General features: G+C 51.8%; 4 protein-coding genes across 4 annotated transcripts; 2 read left to right on the forward strand and 2 right to left on the reverse strand.

Moving 5' to 3' along the window:
• Window positions 1–4,032: 4,032 nt before the first annotated feature.
• On the forward strand, window positions 4,033–6,298 carry PMZ80_000902 (uncharacterized protein; the record flags this gene model as incomplete). The annotated part of the gene is made up of 2 exons (XM_064869352.1): window positions 4,033–4,039; window positions 4,218–6,298. 2 exons carry the CDS (start codon window positions 4,033–4,035, stop codon window positions 6,296–6,298), a joined length of 2,088 nt encoding a protein of 695 aa, XP_064734849.1.
• Window positions 6,299–8,256: 1,958 nt separating this feature from the next.
• Window positions 8,257–11,523, reverse strand: PMZ80_000903 (uncharacterized protein; the record flags this gene model as incomplete). The annotated part of the gene is made up of 1 exon (XM_064869353.1): window positions 8,257–11,523. One exon carries the CDS (start codon window positions 11,521–11,523, stop codon window positions 8,257–8,259), a length of 3,267 nt encoding a protein of 1,088 aa, XP_064734850.1.
• A 602-nt stretch (window positions 11,524–12,125) lies between these two features.
• Window positions 12,126–12,609, forward strand: PMZ80_000904 (uncharacterized protein; the record flags this gene model as incomplete). The annotated part of the gene is made up of 2 exons (XM_064869354.1): window positions 12,126–12,238; window positions 12,318–12,609. The coding sequence occupies 2 exons, from the start codon at window positions 12,126–12,128 to the stop codon at window positions 12,607–12,609; spliced, it is 405 nt and encodes a 134-aa protein (XP_064734851.1).
• A 1,223-nt stretch (window positions 12,610–13,832) lies between these two features.
• PMZ80_000905 (uncharacterized protein) lies at window positions 13,833–16,763 on the reverse strand (the record flags this gene model as incomplete). Its single annotated transcript, XM_064869355.1, has 1 exon — window positions 13,833–16,763. One exon carries the CDS (start codon window positions 16,761–16,763, stop codon window positions 13,833–13,835), a length of 2,931 nt encoding a protein of 976 aa, XP_064734852.1.
• Between the last annotated feature and the right edge of the window lie 331 nt (window positions 16,764–17,094).

The raw sequence follows: 17,094 nt of genomic DNA on the forward strand, positions 1-17,094 counted from the left end.
CAGAACTCTCCTGACCTACTTAGATCCACACTGATCAAAAGGTCAGTGTCTAACCGCATTGGCAACGTCAGGATCAGGTCAGAAAAGTTGCCAAAGGTATCCAATACCCCAGAAAACCTTCTTCGAGCTAACAGTATTCAACAAATTATTAGAGTAAACCTCGCCTAGAGATTAGCACGAAACCACGCTCACGGAGAAGAATTGCGGTCCCATGCTCAGTTCCCTGTAAGCCTCCTCAGCAATACGAATTATTGCAGGGGCCGGAACAGGAAAACAAAAAGAGGCTGGCGATCTCACCAATCACACTTTACCCCAGACGCGTCTCGTGTGGCATTACGCTTATATTCTGCGAGAGCGTTGCTCATAAGCTCGACACCAAATCTTCTATCGCGGACGCCAGCATACACAACGGACTTGTCGTCTGAACGAGTTTCCCAACCGTCAAATCCTGAGAGTCGCCTTGAGATGGTAATACACCAAGGTTTGTGAAGGGTGTGGAAGGTTCAGTTCGGCGCAGGAGTGCAGCAGTCCATGCTCTTGTCCGACCGTGGCTTGCATTGTTGCGCAACTTCCCCTCCTTGCTTACGAACGGTAGTTGGCCTTTGTACATCCCACGACAGCCACCTGTCGAGCCCAGTATGCCGGGACTGCTGCTTCGCTTCCAGATGCGAACGAGTGCCTGTGCAACACTGCTGTACGAAGGAGCCAAAGCTCAGGAAGCTAGGCTACGAAAGGGCATCATTGACTGTTCACTACCAGCGAAGATGCTATCGATGTCGGACACTGAAGCCAACACAGACAGATGGCGTTCGCCCAGCGCTCAAATGAGAATTCTTGACGAGAAACATGAGCTCATCCAGGTTCGAGCCATAACAATTGTATTCGAGATGTGGTCCAGCCCTGTGATACAGGCGTAACTCCTTCCCCGAAGAGGCCATCTCGCCCCTACAATCCCATTATAGGGAGCATGTGACCATTGCCACGGAGCTGAGCTGGTGTCGCAAAGCTCATCACAAGCCCTGTAATTTGGTGGTCATCCTGTTTCGTGTTACAATTGGGCATATCGACACCTGGATGCGAGACTTTTGTCGTGTACCACGATCGCGAAGTTCGCATGATCTCTGGGAACACAATGCTATTAAAATCATTGGCACTTTGTGCTGAGTGTCGCAGCAGGCGCCTCCAGTAGCTGTGCTACTGTGGTACCTAAGCCGTGAGTTATGCTTTCCCGTACTTTGAGCGGATGCTCAATTAGGATATTGCATTCGCGGCTTGATGATCTTACTTGTCATGCCCGGACATCTTCGTATCGTCAGTGTAATTTACGAGACATCTCGAAACTGTTTAGAAGGTAACTTGAACCTTATCCCCAGGACACAACACTGCAACTCCATGATCGCAGCTGTCCGAGATGCCGATCGGATCATTATCGAGATCATATATCATATTTACCTAACGGCACCGAAGCCTAATCGAAGTCCGTGCGAGCAGCAAAGCAGTTGCAGTCATAAACATCCTGAAGTTGTTCTCCGGAGGGGGCCTTCTCCATGTGTGATGTCACTCTAGTGAGCCTTATGCAAAGAGCTTCGATAATCAGCCCTAAAAGCTACTCGCAGATGTTCAGTGACAGCTTTGTTATGACTTAAGCAGTATGCAGAGCAGAATCCTTCCTCCAGCGCACCCGTCGCCAGTGCGCCGTCCAACTCAAAGCACACATATCCTCACCCGTCAAAGCTCACACCACTCGTGTTAACCAAAGTGAGATTCGAGACGACGAAGTCGATCAACCTACTAGATATTAAGCTTCAGCCTCCACAAAGCCCACCGTCGCCTCACTGCACACCACTTCAAGCCTTGTGACGCCAATTTAACGCCTTCCTGTGCTTCCCCGTGCTGGAGTGCCCGCCTGCCCCTGTCTAGCGTGGAGGGAAGTTTGAACAGCGGAATTGAGGTGCGTCCGTGGGGAGAAAGATGGCGAGGAATGCTGATTTGCGGGCTAAATCGCATTATCGTGATGCTGGTTCTTGGAACTCTCGTAGAATTGGTGAAACAGGTTCTGCGTTTTCATGTCCTCTTGCGTTGTGTGCGTCTGAATAATGCTGTACGGTGCTACCGCGGTCAAATGCCACTGTACAAGCCTGTGTCGTAACTTCAATCGGCAGCTTATCATGCAGAGCCGAAAGCCTGTCGCGAATGGCAGACTCCCTGGTCCCTGTACCATGATGACGATGAAAAGCGGTGAAGTTCGTAATATATTCGACAGGTAAAGTCAATACAGTCTCTAATTACCCTATGAATCGACGTCGATCATTACGTTTTCTATGTGACCGTGTGTCAGCGACCAATGCAGCGACAATACGGAGTAGTAGCCTCGTCGTAGCAGACTGTGAAAAGGACATCGGTCATAGGTATAGGGTGTAGGGGATGCACCTGGTCGGTGAAAGGGGAATCACTTGGTGATGCCTCAAAACAAGCGCCTACATTAACTCAGGACTGTGCGGTATTCTTCTTTATGAGTAACGAAGTTTCATCCATGAAACGTGCCGTCAAGAATATCCTACACCATACATCACCTTCTCGAGGAACACACCACCATACCTTCTATCATTCGTTTACGTATAGTTCTGATCAGAGAGGTAACTGGATGGAGATTGCGATGGCAGTGACCACTCCGCGTCGCGCTTACGTTCTCTCAGTCACTTCTGCCTTGCCTCTCTGCTGTTGACTCACCTGACTCACGCTTGCTACCTTCGACTTTCCAATCCGGCGTTCGCTCGAAGAGTGACAGCAAAAGTCACCGCAATAAATCACGCTATGCTTGTCGTTGATGATGTATGTCCTCTGGATCAAGTCATACTTGTATCAAGCCTTCAAATTCGACTATTTTGTTCTTGAAGTTCAATCGCTTTCCCTTCAGGCAGACGGTCTTGTGAACAACGCAGAGCCAATCTTCGAAGTCATCTGCACGCTGACCACTTATTGTCGGCTGCTCTTCCCCTCACGAACTTGTAAAGATTCTCTTGGACGCCACACAGGTTTGGCCACTACTGAAAACTGATACACTACCTATCAGATCTCAAAGACAACCACTATCCCAGGTACCTGATTTCGTAAGTTCACAATCAAGAAATCTGGTTGTTTGCAGCATCTGGTATTCGCTAGCTGGTTTATCTCATGATGGACAACTCATCACTCAGCCCTAGCCTCGCGGAACCAGTTTCTGCGTCCGCTACTGAGGATCAGTCACATGCTAGTAAGTCCTCCAATCCTTCAACTGTGTTGCAGATACCTCCGAATCTAATCCAGTTGGATTCACTGCTATCACGTTAATCCCCACATGTGAACCACATGTCTGAGCTCTGCCCAGCGTATTGTCGGCCAGGTCATCAGTTTATCCGTCTGATGCGCTCGTATACTTGGTGTCACATTACTATGAGACCCAGTGGACGCCTGTTATCAAAACAATTTGCTAGCAGTGACCACTCCATACACGCCGAAAGCGCCCAGATCGAGCGTTGTCTAGCTGCGAGTGGCTTGCAGGAAGACCTGGAACCACTTGCCGCCCGGTCGAAGATCTGCAAGATCTGATTGACCGCAACTCCATCCATGCCTTTGGAACTTGATCATATGATTCTACAGAAATGCTGACGGTGATGGTGCGTTGTCAGGCACCAACAACCAAACACATGGGACTGCTAATCGCCCACATCAATCCTCGGCGCGAAACAACAAAGTCAGCACACAGCAATCGGAACAGGTATGTCGATTCTTCGCGACCAAAAAAGGTACGTCGTCTTTACATTACCGGTGTTGCTTTTGCTCGGCTATTGAACGTCTGTCCACACACACACACGTGTGACCGTGCTTTGTTGTTCGGAACAAATGCTCTGGTCATGAGGCTCGCCCAGCTCGCTTTCGCGCCACCGTATCTTAAAGCCACCCCTGAATCGGCCCCGCGGTATGGTCCGAACCAAAAGCTTGGGTTCTGCAACCGACCATACAGTGCTTAGCCTTTGTTGTTGCCTACCATCAATGCTGCGTGACAACTGTGTGCTAATACTTGTGGTCAGGATGCCGATCTGGCGATCAATGTCGCTACCAACATGTTAGCCCTGCAGAAATTGCCAGATCGGCTGAATCTGGTAATACGGCTAAAGAGCTAGCTCACGCATCTTCTCATGATACTCGGCAATCACATACGACCCGGCCATCGTCAGCAGTCGCAAACGTCCCTGTCCCAAAACCTGTATCCAGAGCAGAGCTCGAAAACCCTAGAGAATACCAAATTAGCCAGGTCATTCGCCGGTACTCGCCTTTCCGTGCTGACCTTGGCGAGGCCACCACTCTCAAATTCAGGCTAAATCCTACCGACCCCGACTTTCCTTTTGAGCTGGAGACGGGGCTACATTGCGTTCTGACTGTACCGACAGGGTTTCCCAGCGATGGGAAACCAAGACTTGCTGTTCAAAACCCTGAGATGGTCCGAGGCTTCCAGATCAATGTGGAGAAGGGTTTCGATGACTTAGTCAGCCGGTACCCAAGCAAGAGTCTGCTCGGGCTGCTCAATGAGCTCGATAAACATCTCGAGAAGTACTTGACGTCGCAGAAAGCGGCTACGATCAAGCTCGTTGCAAACAAACGCAGTGAGGCCACAATAGCTTCGTACGAGCCTGAAGCTCCGAAGGTCGCTCCTGCTCCTTTTGTGCCGATATTGTCAAGGTATAGTAACGATGAGCTACAGCAAGCGAGGGCAAGACGAGATGCAGAATTGAAGCAGTTAGAAGCGCGTCTCGGACGTTCTGAGCTCTTTTCGAAGGCAGGTGATGGTGTTGCTTTCAATGTGCCGCTGCAAGTCCCTAGCTCGTCTGCTATTCCCGTTTCGTTGCGCTCGCTCAGAGAAACAGCATTAATTGTACCAGAGGTCTATCCGTTGGAGCCTTGTACTATTGTGCTAAGAGGAGTGGAAGGGCCCGATGCTGAAAATGTTGAGGTAGCGTTTGAGAAGCGCGCAGTGGAAAAGAAGGACCAGACACTTATGGCGCATATCAACTACTTGACACAAAACCTGGCGAAGCTGGCTATAGACCCTCGTCCAGCCCAAGTGGCCGCCAGTGTCGTTGATGAGGATGAGGATGGTAGTGCCGTCGTCTCTACAACCAGTGACCAGCCAGCGGTAGGTGGCGCGGTTCGTGATCCAAGCCGTCCACATCTAAGGTATATGTCTCGTCCACCGGAATGGTCCAATCAGCAGAATGAGGCGGGCTCGATTGAGAGTGACACATCAGATGACGAAAGCGAGGACGACTCGGATGAGGACATCGAAAGCATTGTTGGTGGTGCAGCCATACCCTCCACAGTGACCTCCGGTCTCGAGAAGGGCGTCCAGCTTTCCTTCCCTGGACTCGAACTGATTGGCATTGAGTTGTTACAAGTTGTCAGTCTCTCGCTATCGGTCAGATGCGGTCGATGTAAAGAGCAAGCCGACATCAGGAATGTCATTCCAGCTGCAGTCAACACGTCTAATATCCATCGTACAGAGACTTGCCAGAAATGCAGTGCAATGCTCGTCGTTAGCTATCGATCTGATCTCATGCACGCCGCTTCTTCGAAAGCGGGCTACCTTGATGTTGAGAACTGCACCATCACCGAACTGCTGCCATCAACATTCCAGCCAACTTGTTCGGAATGCAGCACAGCTTTTCCTTCACCACCAGGCGTCACGGCTGTACGAGGTGATTCTCCGCTCACCATCTGCCGCTCCTGCCACGCGAAAATGACCTTCAAGATACCCGAGCTCAAATTCTTGCGAGTATCGACAGCCGAATCCTCAGCTGCTCTTCCACTGCGCGCCAGAAAGCCCAAGGAAGACCTCGGAATCTCAGCTGGAACACCTCTACCTGACAACGGCAAGTGTCAACACTACTCCAGATCCTACCGCTGGTTCCGCTTCTCATGCTGCAACCGAGTCTTCCCCTGCGATAAATGCCACGATTCACCGACCATTAACCCTGCACAAAAAGACAACGCACATCCCAATGAGCATGCTGAGCGTATAATCTGTGGCTTTTGCTCCCGAGAACAGCGGTATCACCCTGAGGCTTGTCGACATTGTGGTCGAAGCGTGATCAAAAAATCGATCACCACAGGCTTTTGGGAAGGTGGAAAGGGCACAAGAGACAAGAACCTCATGAGGAAGAAGGAAGGACGGAAGTACAAGGTTTCAGGCAAGGAGAAGAAGGACCTGAACAAGAAGAAGGTGGAAAGTAAGGGCAAGGGCGGGATGTGGTGGCCTGGGTAGGCTTCTGGGCAAGCTCCTCGACCGCTTTAGTCCAGCCTCGCCCTGTGCCTTGTCGTGGCCGAGGCAAGCGCTGTCCACGAACACGATCTATCCATAGGTATGTAGAGCCGTCCGCAGCTATTCTTCGCCTTTCTGCCCTTTGTCCTTGCATGATATGGCATCAAACTGTACTTCTGTAATGTCATGACTAGGTAGTGTGCTCGACTCTCTCCTCTTTCACTGCGCACCTACTGTTCGTAATATGTACGGAGATAAGTCACGCCACTCACACCGTTCTTGCTTTCCTCTGATCTGCCATCACACCTGTTTCTTCGCCCTAACACAGGCTCATCTTCCACTCTTCCAGTCGCACCTGCTCTTGCCGCAGTCGCACCTTCCTACGCATAGGCTAGCACCTTCCTGAACCGCTTAGAACGGTAACGCATTCCTCGACGTCTCGGTCGCCACTTCCTTCACACTAAGATCGCACCTTCCTTCTTACGACAGTCGTGCCTTCCTCCACGAATCACAGGGTTGTACCTTCCTTCACGACGTTACAGTCTCACCTTCCCTGCATGTCACCTTCGTGCCTTCCCGCACACCATTTTGTAGGCCGCGCCTTCCGTCTGATCTGCGAAGCACCTGGCTTCCTTCTGACCCATCCGTGCCTTCTTTAGTAAGTTTACATTGGTCGTCCTTTCCTCAGCCTATCGCAATTGGTCATGCCTTCCTCTGGCTCTCCGTCACTCCTGCCTAAGAATTTGCTTCCCAAACGCGCCTTCTCTTTTGGTGACGTTGTTTCGCTGGCTGCGCCTTCCAATTGGACCTCAGCGCTCCTTCCTTCTGTATCATATGTAGGTCAGGCCTTCCTAGCTCCCCGATTGCACCTTCCATCAGTCATAAGCTCGACCGCACCTTCCCTCGCTGTGACTTTGATCCCACCTTCCTTCCCTTGGAACCAAGAGGTCCATCGCACCTTCCTTGACCCGGCAGTCTTGGTCGTGCTTTCTCTCTTATTCGTCGCTCCTGCCTTCGGACTCCCGGTCGAATTGTGCCTTCGTAGTCTATTAGTGCCGATCGTGCTTTGCTACGAATGAATGTTCATCACTTCTGCCTGACTACATGTTCCCCACTGATTGTGCGGTCGACGGTGTCTGGTCACTCATCTAGCGAGCCTATGTTGTCTGACGGACGTGCCGTCTTTGCGCGTCATTGTGACGGGTGTACTTTCCTGGCCACGTCGAGCGCATTTTCCGATTTGGGTCATGGTGGTAGTGCCTTCCGCAAAGCAAGACTTGGGTCGCTACTGCCTTGAGACGTTCGTGCCCGTTGCGCTTTCCTCAGGTCCTCGGCCGTCCCTCCCTCAAATGGTTTGGTGATCATATGGTCTTTTTCGGGGCCACAGATCGTGTCTTCTATGTTCAGTGTAGGACTCTATTAGTACTTACCTCATATGTACAGTCTACTCGGTCCTGCCGCCTTGTGACCGAGGTTGTACCTTCTGGGGTTGCGAGTGTATCGGTCTCGTTCTGGCTCGCAGCAGACGGTGACGTGTGTTTGAGGTGGCTGTCACGATGCACTGCGATTAGGGGAGGTAGGATACTCCGTCAGCAAGCGCACGGCAATGGAGACTGCCATCCTTGCATGTTTATCGTAGAGACGGTTAGCAGGGATGAGCGTGTGCACGACAAAGTTTGTAATGGTTGATGAAAAGGTGGCTTTGAACATAGCTTGTTAGGTACTCACTGGGCTGGCTGCGCGCAGCGTCTTACCCTGAAGACCGCGAACACCGTTCGAACTGTACTTATTTCTACCTCCCAAGAGCACGCCGGGATCAATTCTCGTGCCACCTTCGGTGTAACGCCTCGCTTCAACGCTACAATAATCATTCATATATTCATGTCGCAAAATCTCCGCTTCGCTAGCCACTCTCCGCTGTCCGATGATGCACGGATGCCCCTCTGTAGAGGGAAGATGGATCACTTCATCCGCTTCGCGGTTCGTCTTGCCGGCGTTGTGCTCGCACTAGGACCAGCACTATTATCTGCGTCTCTCACAAGTCCATATCGACGCTGAAGAAAGCCAGCTCTCTTCTTAACGCCACTCTTCGTGTGCTTCTTCTCTACACGCCCGATACTAGCAGACGTGTGGCTCAGCAGATCATCGTCATCTTCGGTCGTCCATATTCCCATGACATCGGCTGGTAGAAGAGTCTTAGCGCTGGTGTCGGTAATTGTGTTCTTGGCCTTGAATGGCAATGGTTGATAGTGAGGGTCCTTGCGTTTCCTCAAGCTCTGTATATGTTCGTGCTTCGCTCTGCGTGTGTCTTCAGAACTATTGAATGCTTCAACCAGGTCTCGGAGTAGCATTGTCGCAGATGTCGGATCTTGGCATGTCGCCTGAGCGGCTACGGATGCTAGACGCTTGAAGATCAATTCAGGTAATCTGTCGTAGTGTTTCTTTTGAGCCGCTAGCCAGTTCCGCAGCGTATGACTGTTACGCAGACTGTCCGAGCCGGCCGACCCAACGGAACGTCTTGTGAGGTTCGATCTGCGGGAGCTTGTCGTAGTACTTGACGCAAATGAAGCTGAACGACTACGTACAGAACCTGGGGATCCTGGCGGTTCTGGTTCAGGTGCAGCTGGGACATGCTCCTCGTCGTCATCGGTTGTGGACTGTGTCTCATCAGAGGAGATCTCGTGGATCTCTTGAGGTTGTGGGATCACAACAGGGCTGCTGTTCCTGTCATCGGTTTCAGACGAGCTCTCCGTGGTCTGCGATGGGGTAGAAGACGCTCGTCGCTTCAGTGGATGGTCATCAGGTAGCTCGACCGTAGTGATGGGCTGGTCAGGGTCTTCATCGTCGACGTCTTCCAAGCCTAGGGCTTCCCACCCACCTTCAGGAGGCGGTAAGTCAAACTCTGATGCCTCATTTTCTGTGTGCTGGAAGAGCGCTTGCGTCTCGATGCGTTTAGCAGCCGCATCGCGGACGACAGGCCCCTCATATTGCATCGAGTAGGCCTCAGGCTCGTTTTCGACCTCTTCGCCCTCGTCTGGGACACGCTCGGATAAAATCTTTCGGCGCATTGGAGTGGGAGGACGTTTGAATTCGTCAGTATCCTGAGGCTCGGTGCTCTCGTCATCGGTCTCATCACTTTCTTCTTCCAGGGATCTCTCGTCATAGTCGGCTTCTTGGTGTTGTACATCGCCAGCATGCTCAGGGTTCGTCTCCCAGAGTTGACTTCTTTCAGGAGCAGTATCAAAAGCCATAAACTCCGAACCAGTATCTGACAACCCGCCTTCAGAACGCACCTCGTCGTTGTCCAGTTCACCGTCGCCTAATAAGTCTACGACTGGACTGCTTTGATGAGGCGAGGGAGGTCGAACGCGCTCTTGGACATGCTTCTCAATCGAAGTCATGCTCGTTTCTGTGCTACCATTAGCTGGCACCTGAGCCTGCTTCGCGGTGTCGTACTGAGCGGACTCTTGGGAAGTCGATGCACTTTTTGGCGGTTCCTGGTATGATTTGGGAGGCTTCTGCACGGTAGGTACTGAAGACAGTGAGGAAGTGACAGCAGCTTTGTCTACTCCTTCTGAAGCAGACGAATGCTGAAATGTAGAGCCTGCGTTGACCTCTATGCCAGTCAAGTCTGTTTGTGTACCAGCTTGGGTATCCGTTTGGCTCATGGAGAGCGTCTGCCCGAACAGCTTCTTCTTGGGTGACGACGTCGGTTGTTGCGATGCCTGAAGGGGTTGTGACTCAGACTGCGTACTATTAGTCTGCTGACTGGCTCGTTTTCTTCCTTCGTTCGCATGCACTTCCGTACGAGGTGCTACAGGCGATGGTGGTTCAAGCGTAGGCGATGGTTGACGTTCGGCGACAGGAATCTCTTCATCGGCTGTGAAAGCATCGCCCGGATCTGAGTTCTCTGAGGTCTCGCTGAACGCAATGTCTTTTGTCTCAGCTCGAGCCCTCTCGCGCTCCCGGTCTATTTGCCTTTCTGCAGGAGTGCGCGGATCTGGAGAAGGCTCTTTCTTGATCTCCGGCGTCTGATCGCGTTGTGCTTCTCGCACCAGAGCATCTTTAATGAACATTTCAAGCTCGGCGTCATCTCTGAGGCCATTTCGTCGTATGTACTCTGGCAAGATCAATTCGTGGTAGTACAATTCCCACTCTGCTGCGCTATGCCTGTCCCATTCTCCAGCCATTGCCATGTTCTGGAAACAAGAGCTTTGGTGTTCGGGACTTGAATCATAGATATAAGGAACAGCCTTGTAGAGACGATCGGCCTCGGTCCAGCTTAAAGTTGGGTGGGCTTTCAACATGGACCGCCAAGTTTGCACTGAGAGACTCTGCCTCCGAGCCTCTCGGGGAGTTAGGTCTACGACTTCAGTATAGTTGATTTCATTGTTGGTTTCTGACGCGGTTTCGAGGTCCTCAACGTTAACTCGATCATCACGTGGGGGTGTTTGTTCGGTTCGGACATCAGGCTGAACATTGTTGGCCGGTGGAGCATTGACCTGCTGTCGAACGGTTGTTGTTGGGACACCGAGCGTATGGGCATCGGCAGGTCCAGCAGCTTCAGGTGTTTGTGCAGTCCTCGCTGCAGGAATAGCCTGATTGGCCGGTCGTGAGTCATTCAGTCGTCTTCGCTTTGGCGGTCTCTGCTCAGCCAGTTCTGCTCTTGCAACTGCAATCTCTGCGAAAGCATCTACGTGTTCCGTCACGTCCAGTTGGTCGTGTTGCACATAGTCGAGGTACCTGCTTCTCCAGCTCTGGAAAGGGTGGTGTGGGTACTTTCGGGCGAGCTGTTGGTATATCTCGTTTCCTTTGTATGAGCCTCCACTCTCGCGGTAGGGAGTGATCCAGTTGTGCAACAGCTGGTCATCTTGTGGGGTGAAGCGTGTTTTCGTCGACTTCGCTCCTAGTGTCCTACTCCCGACAGGTCTTTCGGTCGCCGCAGGTAATTTTACGACATAACCATCGAGATCTTGTAATTCGTTCTTGTTTAGGGAATCGTAGACGTAGTTGTAGTCGTAGCACGTTTGACCAGTGGGCAATTGCCTCGCGTTGGGATCGACCAGGCAGTAATCGGCCTGCTTCTCCAATGCAACCACGACTGCGCCATTACTCGTCAACTTCTTCGAGAGTTCTGACCTGCTGGGTATTTTCCGTGCTAGCCAGAATTTCGACGACGAGAACAATTGCCCTGGTTGTGATGGTATAGGCGACGCATCGTCGGGCATGGCTGCCGTCGTTCAAAGCCTAAGGTACTAGTATTCGGCAGGTGTTAAGCCCGACCCGCGCATCAGCTGGCGCACGGGTCCTCATCGCTGACGGCAATTTAGGCTAGACTCAGCGCTTTGCGACAGCAACTCACAGGTCGCGTCGTGATACGCGTAGAAGTGATATTGCGCGTAGCGGGAGCCCGCCAGTAATAAAGTGGGCACTGAGGGACGTCAGAGGGCGGAATAGTGCGCTCGGGGATTGTTTGCCTGAAGTGGTGTGTGGTGGTGCTTAGAAAATGGCGTGGTTGCTTGCCGAAGTGCGGTCAGTTTGCCTGACAAAGTCCCTGGAGGTGCCAGAGACTTAACAATTTGTGCCTTATGATTGGTAGCGCTTACCCCACCTCACATCTCAACTCCAAGTTCCGCCGAATGGTTCGAGATAAGTTATGAACAGTTGTTGTCCTCTTTCACTCAACAATACTCGAATCTGCCCTTGGTAGTAATACTGACTCTTTTGCTCGCTTCAATCTTGCGTTCGACTTGTTCTCTCCTCCTCCACAATCCCTGAATCGACCACCACCTTGTCTATCACAAGCGCACAGTCGCACACAAATTTCACCATGTCTCAAGAGTTGACCTTCAAAGAGGTTGCGGCCCACAACACCAAGAAGGATCTTTACGTTGTTGTACACGACAAGGTCTACAACTCATCATCTTTCGTAGATGAGCATCCGTGAGTCTCTCACAAGCAGTTCCCGCCTTCGCAAGGGGATGAGCACTATCCCATGGATTAACGCTAATTCTCTACGCAGAGGTGGTGAAGAGGTCCTGCTAGACGTCGCCGGTCAGGATGCAACAGAAGCCTTCGAAGACGTTGGCCACTCCGACGAGGCGCGCGAGATCCTCGAGGGATTACTAGTTGGCTCACTGAAAAGAGTCGAGGGTGATCCAGCGCCAAAGAAGGCCGCTACCGACAAGATTGCCGCTGGACCTGGCGGAAACGATACCAGTGGTTTCGGTGTGGGTCTATACGCTATTATTCTCGTTGGTGGTTTGGCAGCATATTTTGCATACACTTTCTTGCAATCCAAGGACAGCAAATAGAGCACCCATACAAAACACGAGATACGACAAAAAGGGGCACAACAACTGACCAGCACTGCATTGCGGTTGTGAGAGGCTTCCATGCTCAAAGACAGTATATAGAGAGCCCTTCGCGCCACGATCCTAGGAGTTGGGTTTCTTCGGCAGCAGAATCGGCAGCAGATTCACGCACCTGTCCCACACCTCTGCAAGCATCCTCTGGCGGTCAAATCTTCCCCTTGGTGCTTTCAAGGCGTACGCTTTACGAATGGTAGATAGATCGGAGCATTTTACAGAATCAAATGAGATCAGATACACCTTTTTCTGCGCCAACCACCTTTTCGCCATGACTTCTACTGCAGGAGCTAACGATTGATAGGATGTGACTCGGAACACGCACCGTTTGTCCCAGCACGTCGTCCACCCGCCGGAAGAATGACGAACCCTCAACTCACCCGAACACTGGGTGACAGGCAAGCAAGAGACTGGTCAGCTTTATTACAACCACGACTCGCTTCACTTTCCCGTTTCTAGGTCCCCTTAGTTCCGCCTTCTCCGCCCGAACGAACGTGATCCATCACTAGCTAATGTGTCTTCCTGGCCTCATAACGGAGCATCATCCTTTGCCCTAGGATCCCATCCATTTGTCGTGCGTGCCAGTCTGAAGCTCTGCTACAAGCCAGTATGTCATCACCAACCTTACCACATAACCTTCCCAGACCCAAATTGTGGTCCTTTCCACTGTATTCTCCCTTCGGTACACCAGGACCCCACCAAGCGCAAGGACAGATGAGGGTCAATCTCGCAGGCAATCTCGCAGACAATCTCGCAGGCAATGATGGCGCCTGTTAGAAACCTATGCTAACCTTCGATGGAGCATCGTGCGCAGAGCGAGTGGCTTGTTCGTACGAACGCAATTGATCTGGCGTCGCTCAGCGTGGATCCGGTCAGGCTTTTGGCATCGCGGTCGAGATCGGACTAAGTAGAATGGACAGTTGCCGTCGGTTGCAGCATCCACTGTACTCATGATGAACGAGCTGAAAGCTAAAACAGCGAAGGCGCCAGCTGTCAGACCTCCTCTTCGTAAGGGAGAATGCAGGAGCTGCGACGTCTGCAGTGATGAGTTGAGTATGAACAGACTGCGATGTAGTCCTTTCCGCTTTCACTTCGCATTCGATAGCGGACCGAGTAATAATATATTGAGACATGGTGACAATCTGTACCATCATGCAAGTCCGGCCACTTCACACGTTCCCAATAACGACCATATACCTCAACTTGCCCTCCTTCCCAGTCAAGTTGACAGTAGGCGGCTTCCCACTCGACGCCGCCTCAAAACCAACACCATCATCGAGCACCAATTGACTGCTTCTCCATCCCCAGCTCTTCCCAAAATTGAAGCTATCCGGCGCGCTTTCGTAGACGCTCAATAGACGACCTGCCTTGCTCGGGCTGTAGATCTTGAAGTACGTCTTAATCGTCGATCGAGCGTCAATGTACGGTGGCATTGTTGATATCGACGAGACAAGGCGTCGGTTGGCACGGAGGAGAGAAGCATCGATTTCAGGTGAGTCGGGATCCATCGATAGTTTATTGGGTTCTGGTGTCTGCGCGCGTTGCATTTGTGAGTAGGCGGGTCGCGGCAGAGCAGGTCTGGAGGTATTTTGGGATGTCTTTGGTGTTCGCTCGGGGTCGCGGTACGAACCACTTCTGGACGGTGAGAGGAGCGTTGATGTGTTGGCGTCGAACTCCTGCGTCGACGTCGGTTCATCGCTGTCATTGTTGGTTGAGCCATGCCATGCTGTCGGGGTCTGTGGGCGGGTATTTGCTTTCCGCATTAGCATTTCACGTTCGAGTTGACCTATCCGATCGTCTACGCTTGCTGGTACAAATTGTGCTAGAGGGTCGTCGGAGGGATCTCTGTCTTTGGCACGGTGCAGGTAGATTCCGAGTTGTTGTCCTTTGGATGTGTTGATCCGCTGTATGTAGAGGTTCCACATGCTTCCGGCATACCAGACTGTCTGGGAGTACACCCGCTTCTTCTCTTTGAGCGTGCGAGGATTGGGAAACTCGGCTGAAAATCTGAATGGTGGGTAATGACTGAAGCGAGGCGGAGATGATGATGAGACGAGATTGGAGGCTGCAGATGTGTTCTCGAAGACGCTGCCGGCAAAGTCCACAGCCCAAGCTACATCGCTTGGCTCTAAATTGGCGGAAAGCCTGTTCGCGGATGTCCAGTCTCCACTGGTGGTTGCTGCCGGAGATGTGATTGATTCTCTGACACCACCAAAGATGCAGGATACATCACTAGACGGAATCCAGAACTTGCGTGGTCTACCATTTCCATCCCACGAGCCAGATTCCATGTCCAATGTGGAGGCCTCTGTAGGTGTTTGCGAACTCTCTGCTCTCTGCTTGCCTCTAGCAGTCTCCGATGGCGCTTCGACAGTCTCCTCCGGCTCATCTAGTTCTTCCGCAAATTCACTTAGTCCGAGCTCGATATCGCCTTCACGTGCATTCACAACACGCTGGCGAAGTTCCATCTGCATCCATAGAGCGTCGGAGATAACCTTTTCGGGCAGGATTGGAACGCCCAGTATGTCTCGAGCGGATCGGATGTGCTGAAGCTGCTCGAACCGCAGGTGAAGATAATGTATGCCTTCGTCCAGGAGCACAAGCAGAGGAGAAACCTCAGGCGATGTGTAAAGGGCGCACCACATGTCGTCCTTATCGATCCAGTGCTTTTGCGCTCCGAAACCAGCATCTCGCCGATAGGTGGCATCGAACCTGACAGCAAAAAATCTCAGGCTTTGAGGCTTCGGGTACAAGTATGTGCCATCAGCATCGACAAGCTTGGACTCAATTGCTAGCCGCCGGAGTCTTCTATTCAATATTTTGAGGGACAGAAACCATCGCTCCCATTCCCCTGGCACGTAGAAAGGATCGCCGCCAATGACTTCTCTAATGATTTCAGCAGGTATGTGGTCCCAATGCTCGTACGGCATTTCCCAGCCTTCTCTGCATAGCATGGATTTCGCAGATGCTAGGATACGATCACCTGGTCTGCCGTAATAGCTGTTCGTAACGAGCTTCACCAGATGATGTATCTTTGCTGTGTTCATCTGCCGTAAGATATAGTCCACGCAATTTTCGATCAGATCAGGCATGTCGAGCCAACAAGCCGTTGCAAAGAGGCCGATTGCTTCTTGCTCTTCTTGTGAAGCAGTCACGGTTCCATACAGACGTTTGAGTGCGAGCTCGAAGGCGGCTTGCGTTATATTCGGATCGATGTCCTCCGTCACTATAGTCATCTCGCTTGCTGAGCTTTCCTTCCAAGGTCCCCAGAACGCGGTCGAGAAGTAAGGCGCGCGGTCCAACAGAAGCTTGTGCAGTTTATAGCTCCGGCCAAAAGCATGCACAGTGATGTCCGAATGTCTCCCACTGAGGAAGCCGTTGTACAGTAGATGGCCGGCTAAAGTGGAAGCATCATGTGGTGGACTTCGCGGTATAGGGTAGTTTCGTAACTGCGTGGGTTCTCGAGATAGTAGTCCAGGTGTGTCACTGGCAAAGAGGTTAGACAACCGTTGTGAAGTACTAGCGTTGCCACCGTCCAGATCAGCCCCCTCAGGGCCTGATCCCATGCCGATCTCGTCCACATCCTTTTCCGTGCCCGGGATACCTGCACTTGCAGCTACAATATTCAGGTCCGAAGGTCTAGATATCGTTCTTCGGCTCAGGTTACTTGCTGTCAGCGCTGAAAGAGGCAGGGAACTCCCTGACGCCGAAGTCGTGCTCATCGATGCATGAGCAGTATTTGCAGAGACAGACGAGGTCGGTGGTCCCGATGCGAAAATCGAACGATTGGGCGGCGGAGGACTGATTGCATTTGCTGTTACTGGAGAGTCTGCGCTTCCAGCCAGATGCTCCTGCAGAGATGGTATGGACCTGCCTCGCAGCAAGACATCCTGTCTAGGCGTAGACCTTGTCGGCGTAGCAGTTGATAGCAGGGGCAAGGAAGAGCGAGAGTTTGAAGAAGCTCCGATCTCTCCCCTCAGACGACCAGTACTTAGGGACCGTCCACTTGCAGATTCTACTGCTGCGGGTGAAGTGATACCTCTGAGCAGGTCGTGCAACGAGTCTGACAATTCATCTTCAGTGTGATGCTCCTCATCCATATCAAACGAAGCTGGCTTAAAAACCCGGACAATCACTTCTCTTTAGAAGCCCAGAACTTTGCGAGTTGTTCAAAGACTAGAAGCTTGAACTCAACAAGATCAGTGGTAGTAGCTCGTCAGTGTCCAATACGTTCAGATCAACCTCTAGCCCAAAAACATCACATCAGAATTCTTGGAAGTCGTCAACGCCGCCACCAGGCTGATTTTATTCCAGCCAATCTTGGGGCTGTTATTCTGGGAATGCTTGAGTTTCACAGGATCGCACTCATCTGCGCCGCTTGTGCAACTATCGAGGTTCGCCACACTGGACCATAAGGGCAAGCGTCAATAA

Source organism: Knufia obscura (assembly GCF_036327395.1).
Source record: "Knufia obscura strain CCFEE 5817 isolate CBS 148926 chromosome Unknown scaffold_1, whole genome shotgun sequence".
NCBI classification, from domain to species: Eukaryota; Fungi; Ascomycota; class Eurotiomycetes; order Chaetothyriales; family Trichomeriaceae; genus Knufia; species Knufia obscura.